The sequence below is a fragment of the Perca fluviatilis genome, chromosome 6 (assembly GCF_010015445.1).
Source record: "Perca fluviatilis chromosome 6, GENO_Pfluv_1.0, whole genome shotgun sequence".
Lineage (NCBI taxonomy): Eukaryota > Metazoa > Chordata > Actinopteri > Perciformes > Percidae > Perca > Perca fluviatilis.
The window spans coordinates 40,489,947-40,510,032 of NC_053117.1; the positions used below are offsets into that span (position 1 = coordinate 40,489,947).

General features: G+C 44.4%; 1 protein-coding gene across 1 annotated transcript in view; it reads left to right on the forward strand.

The window, feature by feature from the left end:
* igsf9b (immunoglobulin superfamily, member 9b) overlaps positions 1 to 16,540 on the forward strand; it is a 105,872-nt gene extending 89,332 nt beyond the window's left edge. The window contains exons 19-24 of the mRNA XM_039804050.1: positions 1,452 to 1,491; positions 3,519 to 6,381; positions 8,005 to 8,498; positions 9,857 to 10,014; positions 11,707 to 11,936; positions 16,454 to 16,540. Coding sequence (XP_039659984.1) covers positions 1,452 to 1,491; positions 3,519 to 6,381; positions 8,005 to 8,498; positions 9,857 to 10,014; positions 11,707 to 11,924 — 3,773 coding nt within the window. The 3' untranslated portion in view covers positions 11,925 to 11,936; positions 16,454 to 16,540. The remainder of the gene's footprint in view (positions 1 to 1,451; positions 1,492 to 3,518; positions 6,382 to 8,004; positions 8,499 to 9,856; positions 10,015 to 11,706; positions 11,937 to 16,453) is intronic.
* The last annotated feature ends 3,546 nt before the right edge of the window (positions 16,541 to 20,086 follow it).

Here is a 20,086-nt window from a genome sequence, read left to right on the forward strand (position 1 = left end):
AAAGTGCAATTGTTAACTTCTGTGTAGGAACATGTTTCTTCAGGCTTTTCTGTTTGATCAGCCATAATGTCCAAAAAAAAACAACTCTGAGGGCTAGATTTATCAAGCAGTTTGCGCCTGTTTCCAGGCGCTAATTGGTCGCAAAGACGGACGTAACCGATGCGGCATATTTACAAACAGGGAGCACTTGGGTAGAATGGCAGATTGTCGCCACATGAGCGAGAAGAGACAAGTTGCGCTTTTCAATATGCGCGTTTAGTGGGGGCGGGGAAAGGGGAGTTCCAACCCAAAAAGGTGGGAGGATAAGCCAAAGTGCACCTAATTATATATTCCGTGGTATTTACAAAGACTGTCAGTAAGAGCGCTACTCTATTCTATGGCGGGGAAATTCTCCTCACTCTTTAAAGCAGGTCTAAACCAGCCGCAGTCCAGTTTCCTCGTAGACCTTTATGCCGCTGGTGAAATGGCAACAGTCATTTGAGCAAGACGAAGACATAGGCGAGGCTGAAAATATTTTTAACACAAGAATCACACTTTGTCAGTGAACACAACATCATTTAGCGTTACAGATCAAGCAGCCGTAATATTAGAGTTACTGGAAGAAATCAAAGATGAAATTGAATCTCCCACTCAGCGTTCACATCCCATTCCACCAGTTGTTAAACTCCTCGCTACATTACACATATTGGCATCAGGATCATTTCAAACAGTCCTAGCATCAGCAGTGGGAATATCGCAGTCTGCACTCAGCCGTATCATAGCAACATTACCGCTTTGCTACAGCGCAATCTACGGTCTAGTGGGCGGAGAAAGACTCTGATTGGCTGATGGGTGTCAGGGTTGATAAATACTACGCAAACTGTGGAAGCGTAGCGTGCTCTATTACCGAACTCGCATAAACAGACGCAGCGCAAACTGCGCTAGTGTTAGTAAATTAGGCCGTAAATGTCCTTTCCAAAAATGTTACTAAAATCCGGACAATCCATCCTTTTTTTTAATCCAAAAAAACGTGCGTGCAAATTAACGAGCAACGCTTTCACAAACTTACTGTTAGTGACTTAACATCCGTCCAAATTTGATTCAAAAACTGTCCAAAATTCAAACGAGATTTTCATCTGACGAATTCATCCAACCTTTGGTTCGTTTATCCTCAGTTCCTCGTGATTTAACAACTTAAAGTAGCAGCGGCTTACCGCGTCTTGGGCGTCTTGCGTGCATGCGCTGTCTGCTTTCCTTTTGTTCCTTTGCAGCCTGTTCCCAGAAGCGAGCTTTTTGACTAATGTAGTGACTATTTTGTTCTTTGTCACCTTGGTGTTGACTGGGGGAACAAGCTCAAGACAAAATCGTCACTACATTCTGAGTTTATGATAAAGACATTTGGTAACGATTGGACAATTCAAACTGTGCTTTGTTGTTTGACTATTTAATAATTCCTTCACCTTTTTTCTCAGATCTCCCGTCTGGCCTCCAGAAGAGCTCGTCTTCTCCACAGTAAGTGTCCCTAAAAGCCCAGTTCAGACCAAAGATTTAGCACGAAACCGCTTTAAAACGCTGCAGGAAAGGTTTCAGCGCTCTGCAAGTCAGTCTGGCGAAGAGCCCGTTCAAACAAACCCATTTCCAGTGTCCCCAAAATCAAGGCACCAATCACAACCGACGATAGATGCGCCCAGAGGCATTTGAGCGGCGTCCGTTGGTGACGCCCCTTTTGGAAATGAACTGTCAATGAACCTTTCCCAGACTAGAGGTGTGAATCTTCACTGATCTCCCGATTCCATTACGATTGTCATGTCAGCGATTCAATTCGATATCTCGATGCATCACGATGCATCAAATCCATGTTTCTATTAAAGCCATGTAGGATATTTCATTCATAATTGATTTCATTCATTTAAAAACAAATGCAACGACAGCATTTAACATGAATGAAAAGGAGCAGAAAGAAGTAAAACTTATAATGTCTGCCCCTTATCAACACAGAATCATTTACAGTTCCAGGTCATTTGAGCTGCCTCATGCAGCCGTCTCTTTTTCTAAGACATCAAAACACAAAATACATCAATAAAGTTGATCTGCTACTCGTACTACTATTATATTTCTGCAACATTGATAATTTAACACACTTCTTAAACACATAGATGGACTTTGAAGTTTTAATTCTACAATTGGATACATAAAACTATACAGCACTGAGCACATGGCACTTCCTGAATGTGCAAAAACATACCAGAATATGTAAACAGAAATGTTGTTAGGCCTACGTTAAATTGTAGATTATGAGCCGGCCGATTATCGATGCAGCATCGTCCAGGTCCATGATTCCATGCATCGATTATTGGATTCATTTCAACACCTCTATCCCAGACCCACTCTCAGTTACAACCGTCTCAGCTCGACTCAAACAGCTGATGGTGTCGCTGCGAGTCAGCTGGTGGAGTCTCCAGAGGCTGGTTATAGAACGTAAGAGACGTCTCCTGTTTCAACAGCCAATAGAGAAGTCAGCTGGTGGAGTCTCCAGAGGCTGGTTATAGAACGTAAGAGACGTCTCCTGTTTCTACAGCCAATAGAGAAGTCAGCTGGTGGAGTCTCCAGAGGCTGGTTATAGAACGTAAGAGACGTCTCCTGTTTCTACAGCCAATAGAGAAGTCAGCTGGTCGAGTCTCCAGAGGCTGGTTTAAGAACGTAAGAGACGTCTCCTGTTTCTACAGCCAATAGAGAAGTCAGCTGGTGGAGTCTCCAGAGGCTGGTTATAGAACGTAAGAGACGTCTCCTGTTTCAACAGCCAATAGAGAAGTCAGCTGGCCGAGTCTCCAGAGGCTGGTTATAGAACGTAAGAGACGTCTCCTGTTTCTACAGCCAATAGAGAAGTCAGCTGGTGGAGTCTCCAGAGGCTGGTTTTTAGAGGAAAGAGACGTCTCCTGTTTCTACAGCCAATACGGAAGTCAGCTGGTGGAGTCTCCAGAGGCTGGTTTTAGAACGTAAGAGACGTCTCCTGTTTCTACAGCCAATAGAGAAGTCAGCTGGCCGAGTCTCCAGAGGCTGGTTATAGAACGTAAGAGACGTCTCCTGTTTCTACAGCCAATAGAGAAGTCAGCTGGCCGAGTCTCCAGAGGCTGGTTATAGAACGTAAGAGACGTCTCCTGTTTCTACAGCCAATAGAGAAGTCAGCTGGTGGAGTCTCCAGAGGCTGGTTTTAGAACGTAAGAGACGTCTCCTGTTTCTACAGCCAATAGAGAAGTCAGCTGGTCGATTTATCTTTTAAAAATCTTGAACGGCAGGTTTCAGATTGTTGCAAACTGGTTTCATCTCGTCTCGTCTTAAATCTTACGTCTGAACTGGACTTAAAGTATAATTTATGTTCCTTCATTTGAATTTGAATATATAGTCCCTGAAATGTATCTAGTTGTAGAAATGTTTTTTAATGAATGTATCACTTTGATGTATGTACAGAAAGTTGCACCTTTTTCTCGTCATTTTTAGGTGTAGTCTGATTATTTTATTATTTTTCTTGTCTCTCTCAGAGCTCGCTCGCCTCCTCGCAGCCCAGACAGTGTCCTCAAGCTGAAGCTGTGTTCGCCGCTTCCCTTCTTCGTCAACAACAACTCCTCCTCGCAGTCGGACCGCTCATCCTTCGATAAAGGCAGCCGCGGGGAGTACCACAACCAGAGGAAACAACTCCTGTCCAACTCGTCTCCGCCGCCGCATTACACGCTCTTTGAGAGCCACCTGGGCTCCCAGGACCCCTCGCCGACTGCTCTGGAATCCATCTCCAGAGGCCCGGACGGACGCTTCATCGTCCAGCCACTGCTGAAAGCCTCCAGTCCCTCCAGTAAGAAAAACTTGAGAAAGGAGGTCGTCCAAAGTAACGGTGGGGCGGGTGGCTCAGGGAGCAACCGGACATCGCTCAGGGACTCTCCCAAGTCGAGTGTCCTGAGCTCGGAGAAAGACGAGAGGAGGAATTCTCCGCTCACCGTGGACGTCCCCGAGCTGAGCCGCCCTCCTTCCTCTCCTGGAAGAGTGCGCGCCATGGCGAGAAACTTCTCCCGTCACGGCTGCTTTTATTCTGACGACGAACAGTGCTCAGAGGCTCTGTTGGAAAGAGCCAGCTTCTATTCGGACAACAGCGAGAAAAAACCCAGCGATTCTTTCAGGAGGTATCGCTTGCCGGGCCACCCCGAAGATCTCTTCTCGAGTTTGGGGAGGAAAACAAAGCTGCTGGATCGAGATCGAGACCGAGACAGACCGGGCTACCAGCCGATGGACAGTCAGCTGACTAACAACGGCACCGTTGTCTCGCAACTTGACAGCGAGCTGGAGAGGGAAAGTATTAACAAGTGTGCGCAACTGGCAAAGGAGAGGGAAGAAATGGAGAGGGAGCTGGAGAGCTATACGGCCGAACAAAGAGGTCGAGGTCGCGGGAGACTCGAACAACACGAGAAAACAAAAAGCCCTCGAAGGGATTCCCCCAAGTCAGAGGAAGAGCCAGTATGGAAGCCACAAGATGTCACCATCAGACAGAAACACAGGCCTCCAGGTCACACCAATCGGGTGTCTGACTATCGGCGAGCGTGCTACTTCGGGAACACAAGCAGTCCCATGGATCGGCTCGCCACGCCTCGCGTACAGTGGGACATTAGCCCCGTTACGTCACTCACAAGCCTCATTCCTGCGCAGGAAACGGCGTCGCCCAATCACACGCGCAGGGAAACCACCGATAACTCCTTGGCCGTTGATTCATCCCGCTCTCCGGTCACACAGAACACCTCGCTCCCGATGCTCTCCCCTGATGTCAGCTCTAAAAGTCCGCCTATCTTGTGTCTAACAACACCAGACCGAGCCGGGTCGTTGAGTCCCCCGACTGAGCAGGGATTAACAGAAAAGGCGCAAGACAAAGGCGCCGCTTCGAGGTCCAGACATTCATACGCTTATGCCGGCACTCAGCCCTGGGATTCAGCCGCCAGAGGTCCCGAAAGTTCACCCTCTGCGCCGTATAATCAGCCTGCAAAATACTACACAGCCACACGGGACCCCAGTCCATCAAGTTATCCTACTTTACCTTACGAACAGGATGAAGTAGGGGCAAAGGCCAAAGAAAAAGACACTCAAGCTCGAGACGAGCGGCGCGGTTCGGGTTTTTACTCGGAGAGAGAGCGAGAGGGTGTGCGAACGCGCTCCAGGAGAAGCGACAAATGTCTCTTCTCTGACAGCCCGAGCCCTATTTCAACGTTGACGCTCGTAGAAGAGGTCGAAAGCGACCAGTCCCAGTGTTCGGTCCCCGCCATATCCAGGTCCTTAAAGGCCGAGCCTGCAGCCCCGTCTCCCCAGATGTCCCCTCTGCAGACAAGTGCAATTCTCGAATACCTGAGCCTTCCGGGCTTCATTGAAATGAGCGTCGACGAGCCCGTGGAAAACGCGACGGTCGCAGACGATGCTGCGCAAAGCTCAGATGTAAAGCCAGTAATATCCACGGGGGTCGAGCCGGATGTAGTTCCTAGAAACTGGGAGGTCCACGTTCAGGACAAGAGGGAAACGCACTCAAACTGTCAATCTGGGGGCCCTGGTAAAACGCACCCGGAAACTAGAGATTCTTCACACCGAGTCAGATTTCCAGATGACACGAGACAGTCGTCGCCCGGTCCGAAAAAAACCAGCAAGCAGCTCTATAGCGAGAAAACGCAGATTCGAGTTGGCAACAAAAGCACGGACCGACCCGAATCCAGGCTCGGCTCGAGGTCGGCTCACACGTTGTTCGGCGCGGCGCGAGGAATGGCTGACGTAGTGTCGAAACACTCGCGCGGTTTCGCGGACAGTAGCGAGTCTTTATCGGAGCAATCCCAGAGACAAAGGACTAATAACATCGCGTCGCGAATCTGTCAAGCCCCCGTGCCATTTCTAAAGAAGTCCGTAAGCGTGGGCCCGTGTAGGACCCTCTCGGGTGTGGGACAGCCTCGCCAGTTTTTAAAGAAATCCATCAGCTTAGGCTCGCAGCGGTGGGAGCACTTCGAGAGCCCCAGGACGTATATTTCTGAGAAATGTTACTGGGACGAGTTCCCAAACCCAGATGTCAGACTCAAGTCCTACAGTTTGGGTCGCAGTCCCCCTTCCCTCCCCAGGCCGGGCCCGTCCTGGAGGGAGTACGTCCCGTTCAGACACCCCCCGAGCGTGTGGAGCTTAGAGAGGCCTCGCCACACGCAGAGACCTTTAGCCAGTCCTTCCTACCTCACTCAGGCCAGGTACCCACCCAGACAAGCCTCCTCCGTGTCTCCCATGCTGGAGCCCGCTGATCCTCGCCGACAAGCTGCCGTTTTCCCAGAATCCTCCAGGTGGTCTCCTACTTATCACGAAACCCTGAGGTCTGCTCAGCATAAATACGTCCCCATCAAGGTTATTAGAGTTTTAACTTTTCATATTTCATTTTGGTTTTGGTTTGTTTAAGGGCTGCAGCTTATGTTTTTTTCTTCTGTGGATTGTTTTCTGAATGAATGTAATGAAAAATAGTAGTTTGGCCTATAAAACGTCAGAAAATGTGATAAATATCTGATAAATACCTGATAAATATCTGATAAATACCTGATAAATATCTGATAAATACCTGATAAATATCTGATAACTATCTGATAAATATCTGATAAATACCTGATAAATATCTGATAAATACCTGATAACTATCTGATAAAAATCTGATAAATATCTGATAAATATCTGATAAATACCTGATAAATATCTGATAAATACCTGATAACTATCTGATAAATATCGGATAAATAGATAAATACCTGATAAATATCTGATAAATATCTGATAAATATCTGATAAATAATGATAAATATCTGATAAATATCTGATAAATATCTGATAAATATCTGATAAATACCTGATAAATATCTGATAAATACCTGATAACTATCTGATAAAAATCTGATAAATATCTGATAAATATCTGATAAATATCTGATAAATACCTGATAAATATCTGATAAATACCTGATAAATATCTGATAACTATCTGATAAATATCTGATAAATATCTGATAAATACCTGATAAATATCTGATAAATACCTGATAAATACCTGATAAATATCTGATAAATATCTGATAAATATCTGATAAATATCTGATAAATATCTGATAAATATCTGATAAATATCTGATAAATATCTGATAAATACCTGATAAATATCTGATAAATATCTGATAAATATCTGATGTTTGATTCTAGAGTAAACTAGCCGACAACATAACAGACTACAAGTCTACAGCTGAGATGATGAGACCATTAAACACACAACTGGTTGGAGAGAAAGAGGGAGGGAAAGAGAGAGAAAGACGGAAAGAAAGGACATAAAGAAGGAAAGAAAGACAGAAAGGAGAGAAATAGACAGAAAGAAGGAAAGAGAGAAAGACAGGAGAGAAAGAAAGGAGAGAAAAAAAGGCAGAAAGGAGAGAAAGAAAGACATAAAGGAGAGAAAGAGACAGACAGAAAGGAGAGAAAGAGGCAGAAAGGAGAGAAAGAGACAGACAGAAAGGAGAGAAAGAGACAGACAGAAAGGAGAGAGAGACAGACAGAAAGGAGAGAAAGAGACAGACAGAAAGAAAGGAGAGAAAGAGAGACAGAAAGGAGAGAAAGAAAGGCAGAAAGGAGAGAGAGACAGACAGAAAGGAGAGAAAGAAAGGCAGAAAGGAGAGAGACAGACAGAAAGGAGAGAAAGAGACAGACAGAAAGGAGAGAGAGACAGACAGAAAGGAGAGAAAGAGACAGATAGAAAGGAGAGAAAGAAAGACAGAAAGGAGAGAAAGAAAGACAGACAGAAAGAAGAGAAAGAGACAAGGAAAGGAGAGAAAGAGACAGACAGAAAGAAGAGAAAGAGACAGACAGAAAGGAGAGAAAGAGACAGACAGAAAGAAGGAAAGAAGGAAAGGAGAGAAATAGGTACTTTTACTGCAGTAAAGGCTCTGAATACTTCTCCCAGCGCTGCTGAACAGTATAACTCTGTCTGTCCTCCAGTACCAGCAGTGGCCCGGATCCAGAGGGGACAGCGAGAGACCAGGATCCAGAGGGGACAGCGAGAGACCAGGATCCAGAGAGGACAGCCTGAGACCAGGATCCAGAGAGGACAGCCTGAGACCAGGATCCAGATGGGACAGCGAGAGACCAGGATCCAGAGGGGACAGCGTGAGACCGATGGAGCCCAGCAGGGGTCCCCCGCGGTCCTACCTGCCCCGGGGCATCAGCTGGCCCTCGCCGTGCTACGCCCCGTTTCCCCCCCAGGAGGCGGAGCCTCACCGGCCGCCAGACAGGCTGGCGAGGAGAGGGGGGGAGGCGGAGCCCCGGGAGGGGGGGAGGACCAGCTACGCCAGCCAGAGCAGCGGGAGGGGCAGCGCCGGGCTCTTCCGACAGTCCCTGTCCATCACGCCGACGCTGCTCAGCTCGCCCGAAACCACGGAGGAGGGCGAGCGCCACCGAGCGGAGACGGAGCTGCCCGAGAGGAGACAGAAAAGGTGAAACGCCACCACGCCACGAACTGGAGGCTCTTCTTCTTCGCAGGGGGGATTTATTTATTTATTTATTTATTGCCAAAATAACATGTTTGTTAGGGTTGGGGTATCTTTTGGGCTTTCCCCCCCCCCGTTACTGGGGATAAAACAAAGGTTATAGGACGGGGCCGGCGCCTAAACAGCGACAAAAACGTCTGGAAAAATTAAATTAATTAATTAATGCAAATTAAAAGAGACAAAAACATGGAACGCGCCTGAATCGATACCGATACGATGGAGACATTAACGCTCTGAAGTCAAAGCCATTTGTTTGAGTCTCTGGTTTCAGACACACACACACACACACACACACAGAGACACACACACACACACACAGACACACAGAGAGACACACACAGACACACACACACACAGAGACACACACACACACACACACACAGACAAACACACACACACACACAGACAGAGACACACACACAAACAGACAGAGACACACACACACACACACACACACAGAGAGAGACACACAGAGACACACACACACACACACACACAGAGAGACACACACACAGACACACACACACACACACACACACACACACACACACAGAGACACACACACACAGACACACACACACAGAGAACACACACACACACACACACACACACACACACACACACACAGAGAGACACACAGAGAGACACACACAGACACACAAAGACACACACACACACAGAGAGACACACACAGACACACAAAGACACACACACACACAGAGAGACACACACAGACACACAAAGACACACACACACACACAGAGAGACACACACAGACACACACAAAGACACACACACACACACACAGAGAGACACACACAGACACACACACACAGAGAGACACACACAGACACACACACACAGAGAGACACACAGACACACACACACACACACAAAGACACACACAAAGACACACACACAGCCTGTTTCTCTCTTCAGATGTTTCCAGAAACATGTCTCTGTGAACTATTTTAGTCCGATACGAGATCAGATTCTCAACGAGCCGCCATGACAGTCTGGCTTTGAATTTCTGGAGAAACCAGACCCCACGTGACGCGTTCGTCCAATCAGCTGCCGGTTTTCATTTTTGGGGCGACAATCCAGATCGGCGCCGCCTGCTGCTATGGAGACGTACTACGTCTCGTCTCTTCGGTGCGTTCTGAGACACTTTGTTGGACCGACTCGGAGACACCGATCAGCTGTTTCGGAACCGGTTTCGGCACCCAGCCCTAAATACCGTCCTTGTTTATATTTCCTGTTTGTGCTAACCGTTGTCTGACCGCTTGTTCTGTGTATCTCGTTAGAAGGAACACGTCAGTAGATGAGAGCTATGAGTGGGACTCCGCTGATGCGTGTGTGGACTCGGAGGTCCTGGAGGCCACCAGGTTCGATCCCTCACAGAGCGGCAGGGCGGAGCGCCGATACGGTCGAGCCGCTGGCCTCCGGGACCGGCGACCGAAAGGTGAGCGTTCATTCCCACTTTCTCCTTCTCCGTGTGCTGTTTTTTGATGTCGCATGTGTCGTCGTGAGCGTAAAGGGGGCCGATCACACCGAGAAACCTTCGCTATATTCTTATTCTTTTTTGGGGGCATTTCCACCTTTTATTTAGTTTAGTTTAATTTAATTGTTTATTTAGATAGGGACAGCGCATATTAATGGTACATCAGTACAAGTACACAATGTAAATATGCTAGAGTTAGCACCATAGCTAATTTTCATCGGGATTTGATAGGACAGCTAGGTGAGAAAGGGGGGAGAGAGAGAGAGAGAGAGGGGAAGACATGCAGGAAATCATCACAGGTCGGATTCGAACCCCTTGACCTCTGCGTCGAGGCATAAACCTCTCAGCGTAAATCGCATTAATAGATAAGTTTTTCTATCAGTTTTCTTTTAATCAAATGAGTGACAAAAACGTTGGTAAAAAGTGACAAAAACGTTGGTAAAATGTTGGTAAAAGATAAATGATCAGTTCACTACTTTCATTGAATTTGGGCGTTTTATTCAATTTTATAGCATTTAAAGATGTTTTTTGAAAAACGTAGAAAACAATGTCAAAAAAACACAGAAAAAAGTGACAAAAACTTTGAAAAAAGTGACAAAAACGTTGGTACAAGTGACAAAAACGTTGGTAAAAGTGACAAAACATTGGTAAAAGTGACAAAAACGTTGGTACAAGTGACAAAACGTTGGTAAAAGTGACAAAACGTTGGTAAAAGTCACAAAACGTTGGTAAAATGTTGGTAAAAGTCACAAAACGTTGGTAAAACGTTGGTAAAAGTGACAAAAATGTTGGTAAAAGTGACAAAAACGTTGGTAAAAGTGACAAAAACGTTGGTAAAAGTGACAAAAACGTTGGTAAAAAGTGACAAAAACGTGTAAAGAAAAAGTATTGACAAAAACTTGGTAAAAGTGACAAAACGTTGGTACTAAAAAAGTGACAAAAACGTTGGTACAAGTGACAAAAACGTTGGTAAAAGTGACAAAAATGTTGGTAAAAGTGACAAAAACATTGGTAAAAGTGACAAAAACGTTGGTAAAAGTGACAAAATGTTGGTAAAAGTGACAAAAACGTTGGTAAAAGTGACAAAACGTTGGTAAAAGTGACAAAACGTTGGTAAAAGTCACAAAACGTTGGTAAAATGTTGGTAAAAGTCACAAAACGTTGGTAAAACGTTGGTAAAAGTGACAAAAATGTTGGTAAAAGTGACAAAAACGTTGGTAAAAGTGACAAAAACGTTGGTAAAAGTGACAAAACGTTGGTAAAAGTGACAAAAACGTTGGTAAAACGGTAAAAGTGACAAAAACGTTGGTCAAACGTTGGTAAAAGTCACAAAAACGTCAGGATAATTTTACAAAACATGGGAAAAGCTTTAAAAAAAAAAAACGGTAAAAAGTGTTGAAAACGACGACCAAAACGTTGGAATTTTTTTTTACATTTTGACCCAGAAAAACTAAAAAGTTGCTCAACCGTCGACGGGGAAGACAACGCGAGGGTTAAAGTCGTTTATTTACTCTCTTTCCGATAATAAATCTGGCTGTGATCGGCCTCTTACGCTGCATGTGTTCACCTTGTGCTGTGGTTATTGTGAGCTCGTCCCATTACGCGCCCATCCATGCATTTCCTCCCCGACCCCTTCCTCCCCCTCCCTCTCAGGCCCGTGTCTCTCAGTCAGCCCGCCAGTTCCCACCCCGGCGCCTCTCGGCCAGTACCGGCGCTCCCTCAGCGAGGAGCGCTTCAACGCTCTCCGCCAGGAGTACCAGGAGTACCAGGAGTACCGGGAGTACCAGGAGTACCGGCAGGCTCAGGATCCTCTCTGGTCCCGCCAGCTGTGCCACGATTCAGACTCTGACTCCGGCTCGGCGCTGCTCTAGCAGCCTAACTCGGTCCGTTACTGCGCCGGTGCTCTCTCTCTCTCTCTACCTCTTCCCTCCTTTCTTTCCCTCCCGACTCTCTCACTGCTCGCCTGCATGCGTCCTTTTCCTGCCTTGCTTCTGTTTCATCTGTGTGCTAAAAACCTACGCTGCTCAGTTTATTAGTTACAACGTTGTTGACCCTCTCTACGAAGCTCGTGTTTAAGAACATTTACATCGACATCGAGACAAATTACAAAGACGACGACTCAGAAAAGAAGGGACACCATCTTTAAAGGAATAAAAACACACGTTAAAACTTTCAGAATTGGACTAACTTCACTACCAACTTCACTACGGGCCACACTGGAAAATAAGAATCACAGACAGACAGACAGACAGACAGACAGACAGACAGACAGACAGACAGAGTTCATAGACATGCTTTTATTTATCACAATCAGATTTATTGGCCAAGTATACTTACATACACAAGGAATTAGACTCTATACATTCAACAAATAGACATGTAGTAGTAATATAGACACATACTGTACAATAGAGACAACAATATACATATAGGCACATATTAATATTAACATAATATACAAAAATACAAATATACAAATATATATATATCAAGTACACATGGAGTGGGATGTAAAGTGCAAAAAGTAATAGTGCAAAGTAGTGTGCAAGATGCCTAACCCTGTTTAAGAGGAAGAGTGAAATATAGTGGCCTGTGTTAGTGCATGTCTCATATAGCTTTCTTAGACACAACACGACTACAAAGAGACACAACATGACCACAAAGAGACACAACACGACTACACAGAGACACAACACGACCACAAAGAGACACAACACGACTACAAAGAGACACAACACGACTACAAAGAGACACAACACGACTACAAAGAGACACAACACGACTACACAGAGACACAACACGACTACAAAGAGACACAACATGACCACAAAGAGACACAACACGACTACACAGAGACACAACACGACCACAAAGAGACACAACACGACTACAAAGAGACACAACACGACCACAAAGAGACACAACACGACTACACAGAGACACAACACGACCACAAAGAGACACAACACGACTACAAAGAGACACAACACGACTACAAAGAGACAACCAACACGACTACAAAGAGACACAACACGACTACACAGAGACAACCGACCTACAAAGAGACACAACATGACCACAAAAGCACCTCGCGACTACACAGAACCAACACACGACCACAAAGAGACACAACACGACTACACAGAGACACAACACGATTACAAAGAGACAACACAACTACAAAGAGACACAACACGGCTACAAAGAGACACACACACGACCAAAGAGACACAACACACGACTACAAAGAGACACAACACAACTACAAAGAGCGCACACGACCCTACACAGAGACACAACCACGACTACAAAGAGACACAACATGACCACAAAGAGAGACAACACGACTACACAGAGACACAACCACGACACAAAAGAGACACAACAACGACTACACAGAGACAACACACGACCACAAAGAGACACAACACAACTACAAAGAGACACAACACCACGCACAAAGAGACACACAACGACTACACAGAGACACAACACGACTACACAGAGACACAACACGACTACACAGAGACACAATACACGACCACAAAGAGACACAACACGACTACACAGAGACACAACACGACTACACAGAGACACAACACGACTACAAAGAGACAACACGACTACAAAGAGACACAACACGACCACAAAGAGACACAACACGACTACACAGAGACACAACACGATTACAAAGAGACAACACAACTACAAAGAGACACAACACGGCTACAAAGAGACACAACACGACTACAAAGAGACACAACACGACTACACAGAGACACAACACGACTACAAAGAGACACAACACGACTACACAGAGACACAACACGACTACACAGAGACACAACACGACCACAAAGAGACACAACACGACTACAAAGAGACACAACACGACTACACAGAGACACAACACGACCACAAAGAGACACAACACGACTACACAGAGACACAACATGACCACAAAGAGACACAACACGACAACAAAGAGACACAACACAACAACAAAGAGACACAACACGACTACACAGAGACACAACACGACCACAAAGAGACACAACACGACAACAAAGAGACACAACACGACAACAAAGAGACACAACACGACTACACAGAGACACAACACGACTACACAGAGACACAGAGACACAACACGACTATAAAGAGACACAACACGACTACAAAGAGACACAACACGACTACAAAGAGACACAACACGACTACAAAGAGACACACACACGACCACAAAGAGACACAACACGACTACAAAGAGACACAACACAACTACACAGAGACACAACACGACTACAAAGACACACGACTACAAAGAGACACAACATGACCACAAAGAGACACAACACGACCACAAAGAGACACAACACGACCACAAAGAGACACAACACGACCACAAAGAGACACAACACGACCACAAAAACAACACAAAGACAACACAAAAAAACAACACACTACAAAGAACACAACACGACTACAAAGAGAACACAACAAGACACAAACAAGAGAACACACACAAGAGACCAACACAGAGACACAACACAACTACACAGAGACACAACACGACTACAAAGACACCACTACAAAACACAAGAGACACAAACGACACAAAAAACACAAGAGAACACAAAGACACAACACGAACAAAGAGACACAACACGACTACAAAGAAACACAACATGACTACAAAGAGACACAACACTACAAAACCCACTACACAGAGACACAACACGACTACAAAGAGACACAACACGACTACAAGAGACACAAACACGACTACACAGAGACACAAGACACGACTACAAAGAGACACAACACGACTACAAAGAGACACAACACGACTACAAGAGACACAACACGACTACAAAGAGACACAACAGACCACAAAGAGACACACGACTACAAAAAAAATACAGAGACACAACCACGACTAACAGAGACACAACACGACCACAAAGAGACACAACACGACCACAAAGAGACACAACACGACTACACAGAGACACAACACGACTACAAAGAGACACAACACGACTACAAAGAGACACAACACGACTACAAAGAGACACAACACGACTACAAAGAGACACAACACGACCACAAAGAGACACAACACGACTACAAAGAGACACAACACAACTACACAGAGACACAACACGACTACAAAGACACACGACTACAAAGAGACACAACATGACCACAAAGAGACACAACACGACCACAAAGAGACACAACACGACTACAAAGAGACACAACACGACCACAAAGAGACACAACACGACTACAAAGAGACACAACATGACCACAAAGAGACACAACACGACTACAAAGAGACACAACACGACTACACAGAGACACAACACTACTACAAAGAGACACAACACGACTACACAGAGACACAACACGACTACACAGAGACACAGAGACACAACACGACTATAAAGAGACACAACACGACTACAAAGAGACACAACACGACTACAAAGAGACACAACACGACTACAAAGAGACACAACACGACCACAAAGAGACACAACACGACTACAAAGAGACACAACACAACTACACAGAGACACAACACGACTACAAAGACACACAACACGACTACACAGAGACACAACACGCCTACAAAGAGACACAACACAACTACACAGAGACACAACACGACTACACAGAGACACAACACTACTACAAAGAGACACAACACGACTACACAGAGACACAACACGACTACACAGAGACACAGAGACACAACACGACTACACAGAGACACAACACGCCTACAAAGACACACAACACGACTACACAGAGACACAACACGCCTACAAAGAGACACAACATGACCACAAAGAGACACAACACGACTACAAAGAGACACAACACAACTACACAGAGACACAACACGACTACAAAGACACACAACACGACTACAAAGACACACAACACGACTACACAGAGACACAACACGCCTACAAAGAGACACAACACAACTACACAGAGACACAACACGCCTACAAAGAGACACAACAAGACTACAAAGAGACACAACACGACTACAAAGAGACAGAAAATGTTTTGGGGGAATTTATTTTTTTTAAAGTGAAGGGCATAACATTTTCTTGAGGAAGGACGCCAAATACACACACCTAAGTCTTCCATAAAGCTAGGGGGGGAAACTCAGAAATAGTTGGCGATTCATTTCATAGTTGACAACTAATCGATTAATCTGTGCAGCTCTAGTAATTATAAAGTGGTATAAACAGATTATTACGCATTATTAGTATGTTTATAACGCGTTAAAGACGCCTAGCGTCATAGAAAGTGAAACCCAAATGTTGAACGGTGTCCTGTTCTCTAACGTTTGACTGTTGTCTGTCTTTGTCTCTCACAGGTCCCTCTCAGAAAGACACCAAAAAGCAGTTTTAATGAACGGACGACAGCACCGCGGACACTGTCACACCTCCCTGGAGCTTTGTCGTGTGAAAGAACTCGTTGTTTAAAGTTGTTGCCCTCGGTTACAGCGATTTAAAGGTGCCCTGCCACACGTATTTCACTAGTTTGTGGTGATGTCTGAAGGTCTATGGACTCTGTAACCGTGGTTACCTTGTTTCAAGCCATTCTAGCGCGGTATAGAAAGCCTGCAGGAAGACTCGGCTCGATTTCTGCCAGTTCTCATTAATATTCAACGAGCTAAGCTGTTTGAATCTGATTGGCTAACAGCTAGCCAATGAGAGCCTGGCTGTCAGCATCCTTTACCCAGCCCAACTGGGCGAGCTCATGAATAGTAATGAGCTCAGGCAGCATGATGTCACACTCACCGGCTTTTGTGATTGGTCTGATTTCTCCTCTTATTTCTTTTCAGTGTCTAAAGCTGACAGAGGAGGTAGCAGTTCATTTTCACATTCACAACATAACACACATACACACACATATGGACCTCACAGATTTTAAAAAATGCAAGTAAAAACGGTTTTGTATGGCAGGGCACCTTTAAAGACACAGGACCATCAAAGGTAACCACAACTCCTCCTCCTCCTCCGTTGTTACTGGACGACATATTCCTTTTCTTGAACTTCTTCCAGTTTGATTTGCATGATGAAGCTGAGAAGGGATTATTTATTTTTTTCTAAGAAGCTTGTGCAACTGTATATTGGGGTTTTGTTTGTTAATTTTGGGTTTTTTTATATATCTTGACAATCAGGAACACAGGGCCCGTTTGGGAAATGAGATGCTCACTCTTGACTAAGACAAGTTTACAGCTGAGTAAAAACCTGCTTTATAAAAGCAGCATGAATTAAGTTAATGTCTATCGCCACAAAGACGTCCCTTTAAAGGGTAACTTTGGTATTTTTCTACCTGCATTCTCCCATGTTTTTGTGTCTTAAGTGACTGATGGGAACAACATTTTTTTAAATTGGTTCAGTATTAAAGAAGAAACAAGCTGCAATGTAATGTTAATGTTGATCAGCAGCAGTTAGCGTCCACCAAAAGTTAAGTTGTTGCTGCTGACAGACTCAGATTATTATTCTAAGTGTCTGACATCATTATGGGATGGATCCCTACAGAGATAGACCTTTTAGATAAAGAGTAAGATCCTTTTAGTTTAACATGAAACAGCCCCGAAATCACCATCACCAAACCTCCACCAGACTCCATGTAAATAATCAGGACTTTTATTATCGTTAAAACACACTTCATTCAAAGTGGACAGAAACTAAATAAAACTACCAAAAGCCGTCTTGGTTCATCTTTCCACTGTTCCAACAATCACCACTCTGGTTTGGTTGAAATAAACCCTTAATTCACCCATTTACATGTGGAGATATGCTGGCTCTATACACGCTAAAAGTCCTGATTATTTACATGGAGTCTGGTGGAGATATGCTGGCTCTATACACGCTAAAAGTCCTGATTATTTACATGGAGTCTGGTGGAAATATGCTGGCTCTATACACGCTAAAAGTCCTGATTATTTACATGGAGTCTGGTGGAGATATGCTGGCTCTATACACGCTAAAAGTCCTGATTATTTACATGGAGTCTGGTGGAGATATGCTGGCTCTATACACGCTAAAAGTCCTGATTATTTACATGGAGTCTGGTGGAGATATGCTGGCTCTATACACGCTAAAAGTCCTGATTATTTACATGGAGTCTGGTGGAGATATGCTGGCTCTATACACGCTAAAAGTCCTGATTATTTACATGGAGTCTGGTAGAGATATGCTGGCTCTATACACGCGCAAAAGTCCTGATTATTTACATGGAGTCTGGTGGAGATATGCTGGCTCTATACACACTAAAAGTCCTGATTATTTACATGGAGTCTGGTGGAGATATGCTGACTCTATACACGCTAAAAGTCCTGATTATTTACATGGAGTCTGGTAGAGATATGCTGGCTCTATACACGCTAAAAGTCCTGATTATTTACATGGAGTCTGGTAGAGATATGCTGGCTCTATACACGCTAAAAGTCCTGATTATTTACATGGAGTCTGGTGGAGATATGCTGGCTCTATACACGCTAAAAAGTCCTGATTATTTACATGGAGTCTGGTGGAGATATGCTGGCTCTATACACGCTAAAAGTCCTGATTATTTACATGGAGTCTGGTGGAGATATGCTGGCTCTATACACGCTAAAAGTCCTGATTATTTACATGGAGTCTGGTGGAGATATTCTGGCTCTATACACGCTAAAAGTCCTGATTATTTACATGGAGTCTGGTGGAGTTTGGGGATGGTGATTTCGGGGCTGTTTCATGTTAAACTAAAAGGATCTTACTCTTTAACTAAAAGCTCTATCTCTGTAGGGATCCTCTCCATAATATTGTCAGACACTTAGAATAATAATCTGAGTCTGTCAGCAAAAACTTTTAGTGGACGCTGACTGATGCTGAACATCTGTCCTGTAGGGTTACACTACAGCTCTGTTCACGGCTGCTGGTTACAGCGTTGTTACTCAACACTGGACCAAAAGTAAAGATAGTTCTTCACATCAGTCACTTCTACACACCAACCCATGGGGCAAAAAAGGTCCAGGATGGGAAGAAAACAAAATGACCCGTTCATAATAAAGATGATGATGATGACAATGATAACATCTGTTTGTGGAAATAACACCAAACAGTGTCCGAAGCATCTTCACCACCATCTCCCTCCAAATACGACAAAAGTACTAAACGCAGTACTTTAAGATTGCATCATTAGGCTCAGATTTTTGTACTTTTTGGTACAAAATCTTGCATCTGTTCACAATGTCTGACTTTGTTACTCCAAACGGTTTTAGGGCTGGGCATCGCCACTTATTTCCTACGTGGATTCCGATTCGATATCGATTCAATATCGATTCGATCTGGGATATTTCAGTTACAGTCTCTAATTGTTTTTGCTTGGATATGTCGCTCCACTGACATGGATTCCTCAGCTCGTCTAGTTTCATTCGGTACGATAACAATATCTTCACGCTAGCTTTAAAACTGAGCCTCTTTAAAAAGATCCATCTCAGGATTTTATGAATCGATGTCAGATTATTCAAATAAAAATCGGAAAATCTATTTTTTTAAACCCAGCCCTACTGTGTTTAAAAGAAGAATTTGTGTGTAGTTGAATTAATTTCCTGTTTTTATATCTTATCTTTCACAATAACGTTCCCCTGTTGAGACTTTATAAATCAAAGTAAATCCAGTGTTTGTTCGAAATGTACAAATGTTTATATGTACCTTAATGTGAATGAGCCCTGCTGTATTTTATATATTCCACCTCACCGTTGTGTATCAGATGAGAACGATGCTACTTTACTCCATGATTAAATCACAGACGCTGTGAAACTTGACGAAGAGACGCAGGGAAAGAAAAAGATTTCTGCCTTACTTTTGTTAACGTCACACCAGTCGATCGTCCGCGGAACGTTTGAGCTGACGAACTAAAATCAAAACTAATCGGAGGATTCGCTCTCCTGTTGTCTTCCCATCGACCAACGAGACACTTTTCGTTTTTCTGGGTCAAAATTTCAAATAAA